General features: G+C 20.4%; 1 protein-coding gene across 2 annotated transcripts in view; it reads left to right on the forward strand.

The window, feature by feature from the left end:
- Positions 1–18,772, forward strand: part of LOC122848075 (protein kinase C, brain isozyme) — a 33,153-nt gene that overhangs the window by 5,147 nt on the left and 9,234 nt on the right. The window contains exons 2-4 of one of the 2 annotated variants that reach the window (XM_044145892.1): positions 13,746–13,777; positions 13,856–13,938; positions 14,544–14,655. In XM_044145892.1, coding sequence (XP_044001827.1) covers positions 13,746–13,777; positions 13,856–13,938; positions 14,544–14,655 — 227 coding nt within the window. The remainder of the gene's footprint in view (positions 1–13,745; positions 13,778–13,855; positions 13,939–14,543; positions 14,656–18,772) is intronic. The other variant, XM_044145891.1, reaches the window with a different exon arrangement.

An 18,772-nucleotide genomic window follows, 5' to 3' on the forward strand; every position in this document is an offset into this window, starting at 1 on the left:
ATTTTTTCTCATTTCAATTAAATACCAGTTTATATAATTTTTTTTTCATGGATTATTTAATCTTCGTACAGTATATAATTTGTTGAAAATAAATTTATATTTAATAGTAATATTAATAGTGCAGCATATCGTCGCATTAAAATTCAAAAAAGCACAAGTTTCATTTTCGTTTTTTTTTGTTAAATTTTTATTTGGCAAAAGACACGTTCTACTTCTCAGCAAAATTCTCAGACATATTTATAAATACTATACGAAAAGCTGATATTAATAAATATTAATAAACAATAATTTACAAAAATATTGTAAATTAATTATTATATAAATAACGTCAAAATGAAAAAAAAAAAATAAATAAAAACTTTTGGCAAAAAGAAATTTCCCAAGTGGTTTTACATTTTTTAAAATATTTTTTTGTTTCTTTGGCACTTATGCCTTTTATGTTTTTGATGGAGGGATGTATTTAATGTTGCATTGTGTTGAATTATAAATATTATGTGGACGATGGAAGTGAGGCTGCTGCTGCATGACTAGCGCACCAGGCCACGAGAGAGAATCAATGAAAATTGAGGGGAAGTTGTTGGGGGGTTGAGGGTGGACTTTGAGCTTTAAGAGTGAACAAAACTCACAAGCCTGAAAAATATATACCAGCGACACTTGGATCCAAATGTTGCACACTAAAAAAAATACACCATACAATTTTTTTTACTTGAAAAAAGAAAAATGAATCGAAAAAAAACGAATGAAGCATAAAAAATGAATTACATAAATAATTTAGATGAAAATAATATTTAAAAATAAAATTTCATCTTTTCATTTTCACTGTAATCAAATAAATAATATTTAAAAATAAATTTATCAATTATTTATCAAATTGATTGGGTAAAAGAGAAAAAAAAAAAAAGTTTTAATAAAAAAAAAATGAGCTTTATATTTCCCATCGGTTTTCCACAAAAGAAATAAAAAGAAAAAAAAAATATAATAATCAATAACTCTGTGTGTTACTTTGAGTCTTTCATGTTTGAAAAATTCTATTTTTAAAACACATGATGAAACACGTGAATAGTGTATAAAAATAAAAATATATATTTTACAAAAAAAAAAAAAACAAGATTTTAATTAAATATTATTTTTTCAATTAATAGATTCTTAATATTATCAAGAAATTTAATTTTCATAGATTGCTATTTCTTTGAAGCATGATTAATAGTATATTTATAAAAAATAATTAATTAAAAATAGACGGAAAATTATCTTGGAAAATAAAAAAGAAAAATATGTTTTTTTGGAGAGAATATATTTTGTTAAAATAATATTTGTAGAGGTAAAGAAAAATAATAAGGGTGTAAAAAGTAATAATAATAATAATTTAGAATAATTTTATGATAAAGTTTTCTTATTATCATAGTAAAAAAATTTGTAAAATAATATTTGCAACAGGCAGAAATAGGGGCGAGGTCTATTCAATTTAACCCGAGGGTATTTTCAACATGCTCTCTTGTCGAAATGGACTCACCCTGACGAGAATTTCCGTGTCATTTTTTACAACTAAAATATATTTCCAATTGTTTTCCATCAAAACATAATGTCCTTTAATTTTTTTTTACAATTATTCATAAACAAGTGCATTTATACAACTAAAAAAACGAAAAATAAAAAAAAAACAAATAAAAATTTCTCGTTTTTTTGTGCTTTTTATTTGTTAATTTTTTATTCACCCACAAAAAAACAACCCTTCTCTATTATATCAATTCAACCGAATATAAATTACCCCAAAATAACACTAATAATATTTTTTTTTTTATAAATATCATATTAATTTAAAAAAATAAAAAAATATAAATTCACCCTTTTTATAATTAAATCATTTTAATATTAATTTTTTTGATTAATAATATAACAATTATTGTGCATTAAAAATAGATCGATTTTAACCCTTGCTTAAATTTACAATTCAACTATCATAAATAAATTATTTTACTTAATTTTTAAACTAGCAAAAAAAAAAAAAAAAAAATTCATTGAGATGTTTAATAACTTTTATTTTACCTTCAAAAATATATAATTTTTTTTTTTTCATATATAATAGTTGCCACTTTCTAAGTAACAATCATTAAATCGTATAAAATATTTACGAATTTAACCTTCTAAAAGTTTTTTATTTTTTAAATAAATAAACAAATATAAAATATAAAGCTTTCTTTGAAAAGCTTACATGTGAATTGTTATTTGAAATTTGTGGAATTTTAAATATTTTATAAATAAAAAAAACAATATTTTCATATAAAAAATGCTTTGAAATAATAATATAAAATTGTTGGTAAACATAATCTATACGTGTGCATACAATATAATTCAAATGAAAAATATTTGAACGTAAAAATATGTGATGGTTTAATAATTTATTGTATTTACACACGAGACAAAAAAAACGTACTTCTGACATGTATTAAGTAGTGCATATACCATAAAATAAAATAGAGTAAAATTGAATAGAAAAAAAAATTTTTAAAAACAGAAAAATTATATAATGCGTGTGCTGGTATTACTGGGCAAAAAAGAGGGTAGTCCTAGAAGATGATGATGATGAAGAAAAAGTATATAAGAAATAGAAAAATAAAAAAAAATAAAATAAGGGTGCAAGGTAGCGTGTTAAAGAGGGGGTAAGAGTAAGAGGGTAGACATGCAATTGATTGCGGTTGGCGTGTCGCACAATTCACTTGCTCACTCACTCATTCGTTTACTATCGATCATTTAAGGCGACAACATAGATGAGAAGAGAGCAGCAACAAGGACAATCATTATGACGATGTGCAAAGAAGGCCAAAGAGGGTCTTGATTATTAAGCTAACCGTTAATCACCGTATCAAGTCGCACTAAAACGTTTTACAAGATTAACAAATTTTATATTATTTTTATTATATTTTATAAAATTAAAATAAATGGCCGAGTATATTTTGATTTATACTACTGTTTTTTTATTTTTTTATTTTTTAAATTAAACAACAAACAAGAACGATAATGATAAATTATTTTTATAAAATTTCAAAAGATTGATTTTTTATTTTTATCATAAGGGTGGAGAAATTTTTTTAGACTAGAAAATAAAATATTAATAGTCGCGTGTAAAAATGATACGGTTAATGATGAAAACATGAAATATTATATATTGAAAAAAACATTAGAAATATATAAATCATAAATAAATGTGGGGAAAAAATAAACAACAACAACCACAGCTTACAGCAATAATAATGAAAACTAATATCAGAAAAAATTGTAATAATTATATAGAGGGAAAAATGGGAAAGTAAAAATAATGTGCAGGATCATGAGTTGATTTCGTAATTCACTTATGTGAAAATAAATAATAAATAAATGAAATATTAAAAAAACAAAAATTGATATAAATTTGTTGTTTCACTGGCAACACCCAAATTTTATTATTTATTGAAATAATATTATCAGGGTGTTTATAAATTCCAAGGGGCTATTCATGGCCAGATTTAGTGACAACAAACGTTTCGGTTGAAAATTTGTAATACGGATAATAAGGGGGTTTCGTACTATATATTCTCAAATTTTCAGAATTTTCCAGCTTTTCGTTTATTGTTAAATAAATAAATTAAAAACTAATTTAAGAATAATACATTTAATTAAGAAAAAAAAATCTTTAATATTGAAAAATCTTGTTTAAAATTTAGTACAATTATTTTCAATTCAAAAATATTAAAAACAAAAAGGAATTAAAATTAGTAGAAAATTTTATTTCGTAATTGTTGTTTTAATTGGTTAATTGAATAAAACACGAACACCAGGTGAATTTTATAACCCAACTGATGAATGAAAAATAGAATAAATAAATTCAAAAAAAAATTTAATTTTGTCATTTTGCCAAAATATCAAAGAAATTATCTATCATTGATGAAAATTTATATTTTTTCATGATTCTCACCGTTGAATTTATCTTTGTAAATTTGCCAAAAAACTGTCACAACTTTGCAATATAATTTAACATATGAAAAATAAAATTATTATTATAAATTTTTTCATCAGCATATGTTTTATAATATAATTATCAACTTGAAATATTTCAATTTTTTTTTTTTCATAATACAAGATTATTTTGATTTTCATGGATTTAATAAAAATCAGTTTCAATCATCGAGTATATTATTACAGAATTTTGATGTCAAGCCAGCAACGTTGCAAAATAAAAAGCAATTTTCATTTTTTTTTTTTTTGGCCCTGAATGATAAAAGCGAGGCGAATAAATTTGAGAAAATCACTTGATGTGAGGTATCATACCCGGTATAAAATTGAGGGTCAAGATAAAGTCTACTGAAATAATAAAAAATAAAAAAAAAAGTTCAAAATGACCTCGGAATATAAAGCCGCAAGATGATGACTTGATATGTTGTATCGATTGACATCCTAAATCATCTTGAACCTTTCATGAAAAAAAGCAAAAAAAAAAAAGCAACCTTGGCTGAGATATTATACACACACACACACACGTGTCACTAAATATTATTAACCCATGAAAACTATTTTTTTTTTCATATTAAATTTTCAAATGAAAATGTAATTTTAATATTTTTTTTTCCCTAGAATATCTTTATTATTATTATAAGATGATTTTAAATTTTTCAAATCTCAAAATCCTCTGGAAATGAAATTTTTTAAATTTCATATATTTCTATCTATAGACTTGTGAAAATTTAAAAATCTAATCATTTTTTTTTAACGTATTAAATGCATTTTCAAGGAATAAAAAAATTTAATATGAAAAAAAAAATTATTTTTATTTTATGTAGAAAATGATAAATGTATATCACGTGCAGATAAGATGGTGATTTTAATTTATAACAGCTTTAATGTAGATGTAATAAAAAAAAAAAAAAAAAAAGTTTGCAAGTTGTTTATTTATTAGGGATAAATTGAACACTGTGTTACAACAAGAAAGTATAAGAAAAAAAAAAAAAAAACAACTTGTTTCGATTCCCCCTGGAATAAATTTGCTATATATGTATTTTTTTTTTTTTCTATTTATTATTTTAGTTTCTTTCGTGTTTAAGAGACATGTATATATGTTGCTCAATATTGCCAAGAATTACTGTATACATTAGAAAATTAGTCGCGTGATTTTCGAGCATTATCCATCAGGTTTCGGATATTGTATTATATATAAGTTGAATCATCTTTTTTTTTATTTTTTATTGTGATAAATTGTTGGCGTTAAAATTGGACATTCACACGATCACTGATTATTAAATTGATATTATCATTTTATTATTTTGTTTATTTGATTTGTTTATAATTTCATTTTTATATTTATTAAATTATTAACACTTTTTTATTTTGTTCTTTTTAGACAGAGTTTTAAAATAAGCAAGTTGAATAAAATATATCAATTAATAAATAAAATCAAAATATAAATTTATTTTTATCATTTTGTTTATTCAATCTTGTTAATTATATTATTAACATTGACATATTATTTTTTTTCTATTTGATAATCAATGAATCAACTTGTGTTTTTATTTATTTGAAATAAAAATTTATTAATTAACATCATCCCTTTTGATTAAACAATACTTTAATAGACTGAAATTTTAGTAAATAAATAATTTAATTAATCAATTAGATATAAATTAATAAATAGAAAAAAAATAACAACATTGTTTGTAAATTCATCTAGTTTTATTATGTTGTTTATTTGATTTTATTATTTACACAATTAACATTGAAATATTGCTTAATTTCTTCCGACAAAACCAAGTTGTTGAATCAAATAAATAATTAATTTTAAAATAGAAACAAATAACAAAATAATTCACTAGTTTTTAATTTGATTTTATTAATTAAAAATTATAATAAAATTAACATTAAAAAGATTTTTTATATTTTATTTATTTATTTATTTATTTATTAAGTTTATTGAATTATTACATTATATATTATTTCATAAGTTATTAATAATATGTATATAATATATATTAGAATATTATTATAAATTGATTGAACATATAGACTCATGACTTTTTATACGATTAATTGTAGTGCCATACGAATGAATTCAATTTGATAATATACGAATGAATAATTTATACATACTATTACATCCATAATGATCATCAATGTTTTAATTTTTTAAATATTTATTACATTTTTGTTTAACGATAACATTTGAATACTATATTGCACATATTTAACAGTAATTTTATCGAACTCGAGATTTTGGAATTTATTGAATATAATTTATTTATTTATTTATTTTTAATAATAAATAAATAAATAAATTTATTTCATTTCCAGCTAGATTAATAAATAATTTATTTATTTAAAAAAAATAATATAATTTATTTATTTATTTATTTTTAATAATAAATAAATAAATAAATTTATTTCATTTCCAGTTAGATTAATAAATAATTTATTTATTTAAAAAAAAAAAACTCAGCTATTTTATAAATAATTGTATATTATAAAATAAATTTAATCTATATCCAATTTTCTATTTCACATGGAATTTAATGTTTTTTTTTTTTATATTTATTTTTCTACTCGTGATACAGTTTCCATTACATTTGACAGACAGAATTTATTGATGGTAAAGAAAACACACTTGGGAAATTTAAAAATAAAAAAAAAATAAATATATATAAAAAATTCAATATCATGTGTGTCTATTTTTTCTTCATTTATTTATTTTATTTTTTGACATTGAAATGTTATTTTATTATTTATTATTATATTCAAAGATAATATCATTTTTATTTATATTTTTTTCCGAGTCAAATGACAATTTAATAATGTCTAGACCAAGGATTTTCTACAATTTTCTTCGGCACTCGAGCGAAATATCGCGAAGCAACACAACCTTTTCGTAATTTTCAATATCTTTGAATTTTCAATCAACAAAGTCATTCAGCTTTATGATTTACTAAAACTTGTATTTTTTAAATAAAAAATATTATTATATATAAAAATTCATATTTAAATTACATCAAAATTTATTTTTCATTTCAAATATACAATTTCATTATGATAATTTATCAAATGCGTTTATATATGTATTATCATATTACACATTAATAAAAAAATAAAATTGTATATTTTTAAATAACTATAGATGTTTTTTTTTTTATCTCAATATTTACAACGTCATCTACAGTATAGAAAATTTATTCCACACATTACGTAATGTCATGCTGCTTTTAAGCAATTTATTTGTCTAAAAAATTTACAATAAATTTAATGGTACAAAAAATATAGCTGATATAATTTACAAGACGTATTGATATTAAAGTTTGGATAATAAAATTGCACACGCGTATTATCATGGTTGTAATTTAATTATAATTTATGAATATAATATAAGAGTCTCGAGGTGTTGATGATAGTTGTGATGATTGTAGGGTAAAAGGGGTTAAATAAGCTCGAGTGACAAGAGAGTGTATATATGAACTTGAAAGCTTTATTATTGTACACGTAACTTTATCAACACATGAACACACACGATAACTAAATTAATTTATGCAGTCTATCTACTGTATTATAAAATTTAAAATAATACCTTTTTTTTTTTTTCATTTTATTTTATTTACAAATAACTTTCAACTTGAAGGATAAAAAATAAATGATAATAATAATATTGTAAAATGAATACTCACAAGTACAAAATAAAATAAATAGAAAAAAAAATTTATATATTTAGCAATATGTATTAAGACTCTCTTGACACAATTATTGTTATTATTATTAAACTTTATTTTTTTTATTTTTATTCCTTGTATTGTTTTTTAAATTTGGGGAGAAATTATTTTTGGCTACTTGTGCCTGACAATATACTGATTTATACTACTGTTTTTTTAAATTTTTTTTCCATGTGTTACTAATTGGTTTAATAAATTTATAAGTAAGTTTGTATTTTGTAAATTTAAAAAACTATTTGAAGAATATTTTTTGTTTAAATAAACAAATAAGATTATGTAATTTTTAATAATTAAAATTATGAGAAATAAATACATAATTTTATGCTTCAAATAATGAATTTGAAGTTTATTTAAAAAAAATAATAATATTCAATTCAATTCAATTTTGAAAAATATATTTTTTCAAATTACATTTCCGTTTATTTTTCTTACAAACAAATACTATTTAATTTAAATGAATTCACTTAGCGTATCCATAGTGTACACGTTTCTATGATTATTATTATTATAAACACATACGCATTCATAATATAATGTATTTATAAACTATTGTCTATAGCTAAACTGCAAATGCCTTTGTTTTGCCTAATTGAGTTAGCCTAGTTTTCATTGATTTTGACTTGCACACACCCACTTTTACCAAACACTGTTGAATAATATTTAATGCTATTTTTTATTTTTTAAATTTTGCCATAATATAAATTAGAATGATTTATTGATTGCCCAAAAATTGGATTCACAAATTTGCTACGTTTATGAATATTGAAATGATGCTTTTATTTTGAGTATTTTTGGCTTTGAAATGATGACAAGTGTTTGACTCATTATCAGCCAAGCATAAGCTGTAATATTTGACTATGTTAATGTGAAATTTTAAATATGATTAATCCAAATTTACTGAAATAATAATAAATTAAAATTTTAAGTGTATAACTTGAGCCAAGAATCTTAGTTTAAACTACCAATTAGTCAATTTAATTTTCAAATAATTAATTTTCATATTTTTCCTCTAATTTTACAATCATTATTTACAAAGTTTGCTAATTAATTAGCTTCATGTTTAATTAATATTTAATGAACACAATAAATCATTTTATAATATTATTTTCAGCTTTTTTTTTTTTGATTGAAATATATTATAAAGAAAATAAAAAAAATATTCAAATAAAACAAAAAAAAAAAATATTATTATTATTATTAAAATAAAGAACAAAGAAAATGAAAAAATAATTAATGTTTTTTTTTTTTTTTTTCTATTTTTCATTTGTGTGTAGAAACAAGGAAAAAAAAAAAAAAAGAAAAAAAGAAATTGAATCGAATTTATATATTTTGTTTTTCTTTTCACTTGTATTTTTTTTTGGTAGGAGACAAATCAATGTGGATATTGCGTCTATTTTATTTATTTTTTGTCAATTGTCGTGTATTCAGATGAATTAATCTAAATTCAATATTTGTATAGCTTCAAAGAATACCTTTTTCATTATTTATTGTATAAATTCGAATTTTATATATGAAAATATCGAGAGAATAATATTTTCGATACAAAAAAAAAGCTTTTATATTTTTTTTTCATTCAAAATATATGTATTTTTTTACAGAGTCGTTGTTCACACACATATTACGAGTGACTTGTATTTATAATAAAAATAAAATATACGAGGCAATAATGATCAATCTATTTTTTTCTTTCGACACAACAAAATAAATTGACTTGAATTATTTATAACTGTATAATAAATCTTCTGGTTATTAAATTGATTGATTCAGTGTCTTTTTTAAGCATCGATAAATTATATATTATTATTATTTTTTTAAACTGTTTATTAATTAAATTTATCGATCGATAATTTGTTATTTTTGTGAGAATATTTTACGAAAAAAAAAAAAATATTTTCTTTTGTATTTTTATTTAAAATATGGGTCGTTATAAAAAATAAAAATCCATTGATAAAATATGATCGAATTTCAAAAATATATCCCATTTGAAATTGATATTATTATTATCGAGAAAAAAAAATTTAAAGTTATCTCAATTTTTTGTAATAAAAAAATGGAAATTTGTTTTTTTTTTTTTTTATTTTTTATTAAATTGATTTTGCATGTTTTATTTGACATGTGAGAATTTTTTTTTATGTGTCAACTTATCGTTTGTCACTGATATCAAAAGTACAATAAAACAATATATAAATTTTCAAGAAAAAAAAATTCTTTTTACACAAATAAATTGAAGAAACTTTTACATGAAAAATTCACTGGATAAATAAAATATTTCATCTTTATTAAATAATAATAATGATAATATTTATAAAAAAAAATGTTTTATTTATATTGAAAATAAATTCATTATCTTCTTAAATTTAATGGAAATTTTTTTTATCTTTATCTATTGTGTTTGAGTTTGAATTTATGGCTTTTTTCCTTTGACTGATTTTAGATAACCGTCGATTTTTTTTACTAAAGTTGAATTACAAAAACAACTATTATTCATGGATTTTATTTATTTTTTATTCAAGCTACATTACTTCTAATTCAGTTGAGCTTCTGAACATTATTCTCCCAAATATTTTGAGCCAAAAAAAAAAATATAAAGTATATCAGTGATCAAAGAGATGAATGTAAATGACTAAAAATCTTATCCCAAATTTTATTACACAAAATCATAAATAACGAGATTATTTATTCATAAAAAAATTTATTTAAACAATATTTATTTACATAAAATCAAACTCAACAGTATAAATAATTTATTAAATATTCTAAAAGTTTGATATATTTGAACTTGAAACTTGCAAGGTTTTAAAATAAAAAAAGTTTTATTTTTTAAATTTTTATTTTTACCTGTTTATCAAATTATTTCACATGAAAAAAATATTTAATTATAGAATTACGTAATGAGATTATTAATTTATACTATTTTAATTGAAATTTATTTTTTTTTTTTATTTTTAATATTGCTTACTTTAAAGTTTCAAGCTTTTTTTTATTGCTAAAATTTTATTTATCTACTTTTCCTTTGAAAACACCATTTTTTATAAAATTAAAAATATAAAAAATAATAGCTTTTATTAAAAATAAAACTTTATCGTTAAATAAACGTTTATTAAAAAACTTTACAGCATAAAATAATATGTAACTATTATTATTACTATTTTATATAGAAAAATAATTTTTTTTTCATCTCATTTTTTATTTACAATACCATTTATCATTAAAAGCTCAAAAAAAAAATATAGTTTTGGCATAACTCCCACGTACTTTGGTAAGTGGAGAGTCAACTTGACTCAGCTTATCTTAAGATTACAAAAAAGACGCTACTTTTATATACGAAGATAAAAAAAAAAAAAAAATAAACAAATAAAAAAAGCCCTGAAATCTGTTTTTTCCAGGTTTTTTTTTTTTTTTTACATAGGGCGCAGCTTGACATTGACAAATCGTATGTAAAGCTCGAATTTACAAACTCACAAAAATAAAAAAAACTAAAATATCATGTACATTTTCATTCGTAAAGACAAAAAAAAATCTAAATTTTTATGTCAAATTAGATCCAATTATTTATCAAAAAAAAAAAAATGGTTATTATATTTTCTTGCTTGGTTGAATACAAACCCTTTTTAGTATTTTTTTTTTTTCATTTTATATAACAGTTGCAGTGTTCATCCACCTTTTTTTTGCACTATTTTTTATTTATTTATTTTTTTTTTCTTTGATGGGGGAGTGTCGAGTCCATCCCTCTACTTTTCCGACCACTCTGTGACCTCGTCCTAATCTAGGCCAGCAAAAATATATATAAAAAAAAAACATATATATAAAATAACCTGTAAAGACATAAACGAAAAAAAATATGTCGAATTTTTTATTTATTCTTTCTCAAGTTCTTTTTTGAAAACAATTTTTCTTTTTTGAAAATTGCTAGCACTATTTTTTTTTTTTTTTTTCCATTGGAATAAAATGTTTAATGTCTCATAATCTACAAGTAGCGTCCAAAAAAAAAATTGCTCTATATTTTTTGCCTTCATTTTAAAAATACACATGAATTTTTTTTATTGAAAAAAAAATTTTTACTCTTTTTTTTATTTAGATGAACAAATGGTAAATTTTTTTTTAATTTTTTTTTTTTTTTGAATAAGAGAAAAACTCTTGACCTCTTACAGTAACTGTATTTTTGTTGGATCAATAATTTGATATTCAAATATTATTTTAAATAAGCTATTAAACAATTGAATTTGATTAAATTTATTACAATAATATTCTATTGTTTTGTAAAATTAAATTTGTCAGTAATAAAAAAAAATAAAAAGGTTTTTATTGTTGGCCGGTTTATGTGAGATTTAAATGAAAATTATATTTATGCTCGTGTTACAGTTATACTGTATATAAAAAAAATTATTAATGTATATGTACATTTGGGTTAATAAAAAAAAAACAACGCAGGAAGGATCGTAAAGCTGTCTCTTGGGTTTTGTGTAAATTCTTGAAAGCCATGTTGATCCCTTCTTCAGGGATTTAACTCTCAATGTATATTTATGTATGTTTAAACTCGTAAAATTTCAATGTCAATACAAATAATAATTAATTTATCCATAATGATCCATATGATCCATAAATATTAAATGAAAATTCAATAATTTATCATTTTAAAAATTTTTACGCGACAAAAAAGCTCACGTCTGACATTGCTTGACTTGTACTACTGAGTTGCATGAATTTCTAATCTTTTTTGTCATAAAAATTTATAATTTTCATATTCTATTTTTAGCTTGATGTTTGTATTTTTAATTTTTTATAAATATTTCATCATAACAATAATAATTACATATTTTAAAAATTAAAAAATTCACTGACCTGTGTTTAATTATTTTTTCTAAAAAATAATGTTTTTTTTTTTCATTTAAAAAATAGCTAGAAAAAAAAAAAAATATACTTGAAAATGCATAGTTGTGTTGGTTGTGTGTAGTGGTTTTGATAAAGACACAGATGAGAATAAAGTGGATGAGTGATTTGATGAGTATCAAGTGAAGCATAACCAACCGGTTGAACCTTGAAATATTGATTTATTTATTCAAGCTTATTTAATTATTTACGTATATGATGACGATTTTATTTATTTATTTATTATTAACTTGCTAAAATAATTATTAAACTTTATAAAATGATAAATTTTAAACTATTTAGCATATTTTTTTATTGATAAATTAATGATAACTATTTTATTCAAGTACTAGTCGTAAAAATAAATTTAAAAAATTTTTCTTTTCTTTTAAATTATTTGAAATAAAGAAAATTATAATAATTAAAAGTTTTTTACAATGTCCAATTAATGTCAACTTTTTTATGATTATATCAAAAAGTTTTTTCTTAATATATGCAAACTTTTTATTTTTTTTTTTCTTTTTATATAAATTGTTCTTGTTGGTTTTTAATTTGAGGAACAAAAAAAATTTTATTTATTTTTCTCAAATTAAAAGTTACTTATACTTGAGTTTCAACTTAAAAGATTATCATTCATTAATTTCCCTTGAGTACAAATGTATGTACGGCTAATTAAATCAAACTTGGATAATAAAAATAAAAATAATTAATTGTGACTTGCTAAATTATTTAGAAAAAAATATATCTAAAAAATAAACAGGTGTTAACCGAATAATCCTTTTTTTTTTTTTACTCTAATTATATTATTATAAAAAAATTATTCAACGTCAATGGAAAAATTAATTAGGCTTCTCAACATTCTGAATAATTATCTCCTTTTTTTTTTTTCTAAAAACTTGTATATTTTTTTGTTAAAAAAATTTTTATCTCTGTATTTTAATTCGATTTTTGTGTTTTTATTTTTTTCTATTTTCTTATTTATTTTTTAAGACAAGGTTCCTTTATTATTTTATGAAAGAAAATATTATTTTTTTAAAATATTCAGTAGTACAAATAATCCAGCTTTAATTATTTATAAAAAAAAATTTTAATTTCTATTGATAAATTGTTTTTCTTTCATTCATAAAAATTTTAATTTGTATTTTCTTTTTTATGTTACAGGGGTTTTGGAAAACAGGGCTACCAGTGCCAAGGTAAATTTGATGAAAAAAAAAAAAACTACATGAAGATTATTAAAAACGAATAAAATTTAAATAATTTAATTTATGTAGTTTGCAGTTTTGTCGTTCACAAACGATGTCACGAATACGTCACTTTCACCTGTCCTGGCGCAGACAAAGGTGCCGATTCCGACGTAAGTTATTACCCCAATAAATTATTAATAAATTATACAAAAATAAAAATTTATTTGTCGTTATCAAAACGACATTTCTATTATTTATTTTTCTCTTTATACTGCATTACGATGAGCTAATTGAATGCCAATTAATTAATTTAATTATCAATCAATTTAACATTTCATATGAAAATTTAATTATCAATATTGTTTAACTTAATATCAATTAATAATTATATTTTTTCACTACAAGATAAAAATAAATACTAGAAATTTCATTGAAAAAAAAATTAGTATGAATAAATTTTTCAAGCTACTAAAAGCTCAGGCAAATTCAAACAATTATAATAGCAAAAAAAATCAATTTTATTCAACAAAATTTGATAGCTTTTATCAACTTGAAAAATCACAAATAATAATTAAAAAATAGGCTCAATAAATAGTTTATAAAAACATAATCATAATATTAATATTCCTAAAATCCAATGTAAAAAAATTACTACCATTATCATTACTATCATTATCCCCATCCCGGAAAAATAAAAGAGAAAAAAAAAAAAAAAAAAACACATACAAAGAGTCCATTTATTGGATAAGCAAGATGTATTGATGACCTGACACAGGACACACGGACGAAGCATCAATTCAAGCAACACACCTACAACAGTCCAACATTCTGCGATCATTGTGGTAGCCTTCTATATGGTGTCATCCACCAGGGCATGAAGTGCCAAGGTATCGGTTATAATTTAAAAACAAAAATATACAAATTAATTTAAAAACCCACACTAAAATATATATTTAATTATATTTCACTTTTTTAAAAATGTTTATAAACATTTTTCTTTTTCTATTTTCTATGAAATATTTATGTCCCACAATAATACACTTTTCTATTTTTGAATATTTTCTATTATCCAACAAAAATATCATTATTGTTGGACACAATTTTCGCCTATTTTCTTCACTAAATTGTTTTTTAATTATTTTTTTTTTTCTACACTTACTTTTCTATTAATAATTGTCACTTTGATAATTTTTTTTTGAAATTATTTATTCCTTGGGTGTTATTAATGTTGAAACGATATATTAATTTGAAATATGACTTATTGATCGTTTCTTGTGATGCTTTAATTACGTTTTTTATATTTTCTAAAATTTAATGATCCTTTTTGAATTATTCTCAATACGAATGTTTGGTTTTCTTTTTATTTTTGTTAATAATAATAATTGTATTATTTGGTTTGTTAATAAATTCATCGGTGGCTGGTTAAATAGGATTTGTTTTTTTTATTTTCAGAATTTAAATTTGGTTTTATGACAGTGTAATATTATTTTTACTGTTATCAAAATGATGATGATAATATTATTAACATATGTCAGACGAATTTTATAAATTTACGACGTCATAAAATTTTTCATCGGGATGTAAAAATAATAAAAATTGAATATTGCAATGAAGGATTTTAAATTTTGACAATGGAATATTTAAAGATTTAAAAATAATATTTAAATAAATCGTAGAAATGGAATTTAAAAAACTAAATTTGATTTTGTAAATGAAAATAGATAAAAAATGATTTTATTTTTTTTTAAGGTAAATAGAAATACGTTGATTTTCTTCAACAAAAAAATATAATAAAAATAAAATATTACAAATAAATACAGCAGCTTTAAAGTACGTCATTGAATTTTTTTAATAAAATAATATATCAAAGAATATAAAATATAACGAATGCACTTTATAAAAATTATTTCAAGTTGAATTTTAAAAATGAAAAAAATAAAATTAAAATAACACTGTCAGAAGATGAAAAAAAAAAATAGAAAGAAATTTATAATTTTATTTTTTTATCAATTTTAATTCGTTCATTTTTAAAGTAGAGTGTTCAATATTTATTTTATAAAATATATATTACCTTCATAATAAAAAAAATAAATTTCATATTTGACGTCTTTAATTGAATTTTTTTTTTCCAATATTTCTGCAATTCTACTTGATAAATTTTTTATTCAACTGCAATTTTCGCTCTTAAATTTACAAATGAAAAGAGTGCTTCGTGATTGAATATATAATTTTTTTTTTAATTTTAAATTAACTGTAATTCTGAATGAAAAAATGTAAAGAAAAAATTCACCGTCAAATAAAAATAAAAAAAAATTGACCCTGTGATTCTTAGGGTCATTGTTAAATGTCCTGCTGAGTTGGCAAATAAAATTCTTTATTTTATTAAAAAAAGTACTTTAGATTCAGCAAGTTAATAAAAAGCTTGTAAACTGAATAATATAGCATTTTTATTTTTTTATCTTAAATTGTTCACACAAACTTTTAAATTGCCCAAGATAAATGTTGTAAATTTATTATCATTTAATGTTATAATAGCAACAGAATATAAATATTTTAATCAACCAACTAAAACACTAAATAATTAAATTTTAAAATGTAACTTTGTTTATAAAATTTTTCTTATAAAATATTTTCCAAATTAATTTAATAAATTAAACAATAATTATTATTAATAATTACAATTAACAATAATTTATTTTGCATAAATTAAACTATCAATACGTTTATATAAATAAAAGTTTTTCTTTCATAAATAATATTATATAAGCAGTATTAAATTAAAGCTCTCAATATTGAATTACTCAGTTTTCGAGTAAATTTGTGTATACAATGAAACTTTGTCCCCAGCTAAAAATAATAATAATACAATATATACAAATATTTAAATTCAATTCATGATTCTCATTTTACCAAAATCCATTAGCAATAACTTTTAAATATCAAGAAATTTAAATTCAAATCAATTTTAGTTTTTTTTTTTCTACAAAAAATTTGTAATTTCATTTTTTCATACATTTTATCAAAAAAATAAATAATATTAAATATATCTATTTAAATAATAAAAATTCATCTTTTTAAATATTCAAATAAAAATATCTACAATAAATAATGCCTTTGATATTTTCAGACACATTTCCCTTATCACGTAAAAATTAAAAAACCCATTCAAATTATTAATTTATAAATAATAGTAGTTGAATAATAAACTTTCATAAATTAATTTAAAATAAAAAATAAATAAATTAAAATGATAATGACTGTTGGGAGGTCGACAAGGTGACGAATACATACGGGTGCAGTATTTCACATGTGTTGTTGAGATCAAGTTAAATAGACATACTGTTATAAAAGAGATTTATACATAAACTTTTACTATACTAAAGCTCTCTCATACAAACACAAAAATACACACATACGTATGTAAAAATAGATAATGTAAGCTTTTGTACATATTGGATAAAACAAGATGAAAAAATAAAATGAAAATAAAATAAAAAAAAAACTAGTACGAACTTAACGACAAATACAGATTTACCCCTTGTTGATCCACACACACACATGGATATATTTACATATATACTTTTGTTTAATATTACATATATCATTTCAAATGAAAGTGGAGCATGTCGAGTATTTTCTTTCTCATGTGTCACCTTTTTACCAATGTGTCATCTGAAAATCATATTCACCTGATTTACTGATACACTTAAATACAAACTCTGAAAGTTTTTTAAATATAGATACTGATTTTAATCACTTTTTAATTTTAATACAAATTTATTTTTATTTTTTTTCTTTGAAGAGTAGATTTTTTGGCTTTGAAGAGTTCAAAATTATTGTCAGACTTTTTTTATAGGTACTTGTAAAAGTAAGTTTGACCTTAAACTTTGAAAATTGAAAAAAAAGATAATGACAGAGTAAATGATGTTCAAGTTGTTAAATTTCAAAGTCAGCTTTTTTTTTTTTGTAGTAATTTCAATTTCTATTTTAATTAATCAATGAGCTTTTTTATAATTTTCTTGTCATGCTAAAAATTTGGTGACAACACTTGCTGTTAGAAATAAATGATTTGACAATTTTAAATTTAATGAATATTTAATAATTTATTCAATTTTATTTGGGCTTATTTTAAATAAAGCTCAAACCTATTTGATTTAGAAATTATAAAAGATCCTTGATGTAAAAAAAAATAAAAACTATATATATTTTTTTATTCCTAATAAGTTTCTTCATGTTTTTTTTCTTTTACTTTTTATATGTATGAATTTTTTTCAACTTTTTATTTGTTTTATCTTCAATATTTTATAATTCCTGTTAGTTGAACTTGTTCTCATCATGAAAAGCTCCCGGGCAAACTTTTCAACGTCATTTATTTCTAACAAGAAAACTTACCTAACAATTAACCTTTTTAGAAAAAGAAAAACGAAAAAACTTGATATAAAAAATAAATAAAATAACAAGATAATAATTTTTTATTTTTTTTTATAAATTAGAATAATAAATATTTGATTAAAACTCATATTGGTAATTTTTTTTTTTTTTGCTTTTTATTACAAACAGCAGCAAGTTTGTAAATAAATTTTTTTTATCTGGATATAATATTATACTTGGTAATAACATTTTTTTTTACTAGTTAAAAAAAGTTTAAAAGAATCGACAAATGGTCTTTTGTAATCACCCAGGTGGCACATCAAAGAATATATTTTTTTTATTTTATTTTTTATATCAAAATAGACACTGTTGTATAATAATGTTAATACTTTTAAAATTTTCAAACTTTTTTTTTTTTTTAATTTATCTGTTAAATAAAAATAATTAACTATTAAAAAAAATTAATTTTTAAAAAGTAACTATTTTTATAAACTTTTTAATGCTATAAAAAATAATTAAAAAAAAAAAAATTTCATGAGCTTTTTTCTTTAAATTATTTAATAGATGAAAAAATTTATGATTAATTTATTTTTTTTTTCATTTAAAATTAATAGAAAAATAATTAATATTAAA

The sequence above is a fragment of the Aphidius gifuensis genome, linkage group LG2 (assembly GCF_014905175.1).
Source record: "Aphidius gifuensis isolate YNYX2018 linkage group LG2, ASM1490517v1, whole genome shotgun sequence".
NCBI classification, from domain to species: Eukaryota; Metazoa; Arthropoda; class Insecta; order Hymenoptera; family Braconidae; genus Aphidius; species Aphidius gifuensis.